General features: G+C 42.1%; 1 protein-coding gene across 1 annotated transcript in view; it reads left to right on the top strand.

Annotated features, from left to right (window-relative positions):
- T265_15637 (hypothetical protein) overlaps positions 1-1,653 on the top strand; it is a gene marked incomplete at both ends in the record, with an annotated part of 10,195 nt that extends 8,542 nt beyond the window's left edge. Inside the window, one exon of the mRNA XM_009178826.1 lies at positions 1,491-1,653. Coding sequence (XP_009177090.1) covers positions 1,491-1,653 — 163 coding nt within the window. The remainder of the gene's footprint in view (positions 1-1,490) is intronic.
- Between the last annotated feature and the right edge of the window lie 355 nt (positions 1,654-2,008).

The raw sequence follows: 2,008 nt of genomic DNA, 5'->3' as shown, positions 1-2,008 counted from the left end.
TTTTTATCACAGAACAGGAGAACGATGAATAAGTGGAGCGGGCAATTCAGCTTACTAGTCCTGATAATTACACCTGGCAAGTGCTCAGCATTTCCGCTCTTTTTCAGCACATCAGCAAAGCCCTCGGATATTATCGAGCTCAGTTTATTGGGATTCCCATGATATTTTCTTGTTTGATTTACACATTTCACTCCAATAGATAGACGACCATATGCTTTGCGGCGTCAAACACAAAAAGTGAATAACTCACAATCGTTATATAAACTTCCAAGAAACCCCGTTTCTGACAAGAGATCTGAGGAGTTTATCGTTAATACTCTCGTTAGCCGTTATGGTACCCCATGTACTTCGTTTATCACAGATTGTTATAACAAATTTGTCCTGGCTACATTGGCTCTTTACGATGTGAGCGCAAGGAGCCTTGCAGACGTTTCTCGATTTTGGACGAAATTCAGAGAATACTCGCACGCTTCACTAATGCGTTGTTTCTCCCCAACAACGACTTGTTAAGTTTAAGTAGGTGGATGCAACATCGTGCTTTGCTTACCGCAGCAAAGTGTAAGGTGCCATTGACGCCTCTCCTCAAGTGCATATCACCTTAGTGTTGCCAACTGTTAAATTCATCGTAGGATTGGCACTCAATGCCTCCCGAAGCAACAAATCAACGAATTTAATAGTGTTAGCGTCTGAAAAACTGCATATCTCATCGATATGTGTTACCGACACATTATCCTTGTCGTCGATCATGACGATATTCATTTTTCTTCCCCCGTTTTTAGCCCCCGGAATATTCCCGTTGTTTGAATTTAGCGTTTGAACGTCCGTACTGCACAGTGATTCCGCGGGTTTACGCAACTACGCCACCATGTAATTTCTGAAAATAAGGAATACGGCGAAGGAATCCTCCCGTATCTGAATACGTCTCTTGGCATTTCCACGACAATGACAACGAATCATGTGTTAACTTGAACGTTCGCAGCAATGGCCCCACTTATGAGCAGCAGATCTCTAAAGATAAATGGTTCGTGTCGTACAATACTGTGAACATATGAAAGGAAAATTGTGCCCCTTTTTACGTAATGAACTAAACCAGAAGCGATGCGTGGTACTGACCTAGTATTCCTTATTTTACCTCACTGCGTCGCGAAAATTCGATGAATCAACAGCACTACTAGTGAGCAGTCTGAGTTTTGATTATTTTCGGGAAGGGTGAAAAATATTTGTGCAGTGTTGCATACCACACTCCTACGTCGAAAAACTATAGGTATCACTTTCGTGAAGAGTGTTAGACGGTCGCAGACGCTGTCGAAATAACAACACAAGCAATCAATTGATAGTTGGCGTATATTTTCGAGTGAATCCGTCTACGTTTCGATCATTCTTAGAGTCCATCGGTTTATTAGCGAATATACAGTCATTTGCAAACTAATTTGGTTTTCTTAGAGACTCACCTGGAACCCAGCGGAATCTCTCGTTTGTGCTATTTTTAGGCAACTGAATGTGTTACACCTGGCCGCCTCATATTTCAGTCGCTACGAAATTCCAGATATCGCGATACACGTATACCTTATAAAGGTACTACATGATGCGCCCCAAAATGGCCGAAGGCGGTTGTGGGCTATCGATGGATTTCCTTCTCTGTATCTTTACGAGGTATGTATCGTGTATTATTGGGTAATCTTCATACGCGTAAGAGAGCTTCAAGCGGAGTAAGAGAATAAAACCAACCACGAAGAAACTGTTTGACAACGATGATGTTGTCGGTCGACTTTGAGTACACGATCGCCAAGGAGGAATTCAGTGCAGACGAAATTGATGAATTTTCTTTCGGTTTTCTGACATTCGTCTTCCGGTGCCGCTTCAGATTGTCAAATTGTATTGGATGCGGGAATACTTTAATCACGTAGTATAAAATAACGATACGTTGTTGCTCTTCGAATAACATGAGGCGTGTAAGGGGTTGTCACGGCATGCTCATATTGGTAAAGTAAAAATTCTGGCATCGGAA

Source organism: Opisthorchis viverrini (assembly GCF_000715545.1).
Source record: "Opisthorchis viverrini unplaced genomic scaffold opera_v5_691, whole genome shotgun sequence".
Classification (NCBI taxonomy): Eukaryota; Metazoa; Platyhelminthes; class Trematoda; order Opisthorchiida; family Opisthorchiidae; genus Opisthorchis; species Opisthorchis viverrini.
The sequence above is the reverse complement of the archived record's forward strand: the minus strand, read 5'-3'. Positions and strand labels throughout refer to the sequence as shown.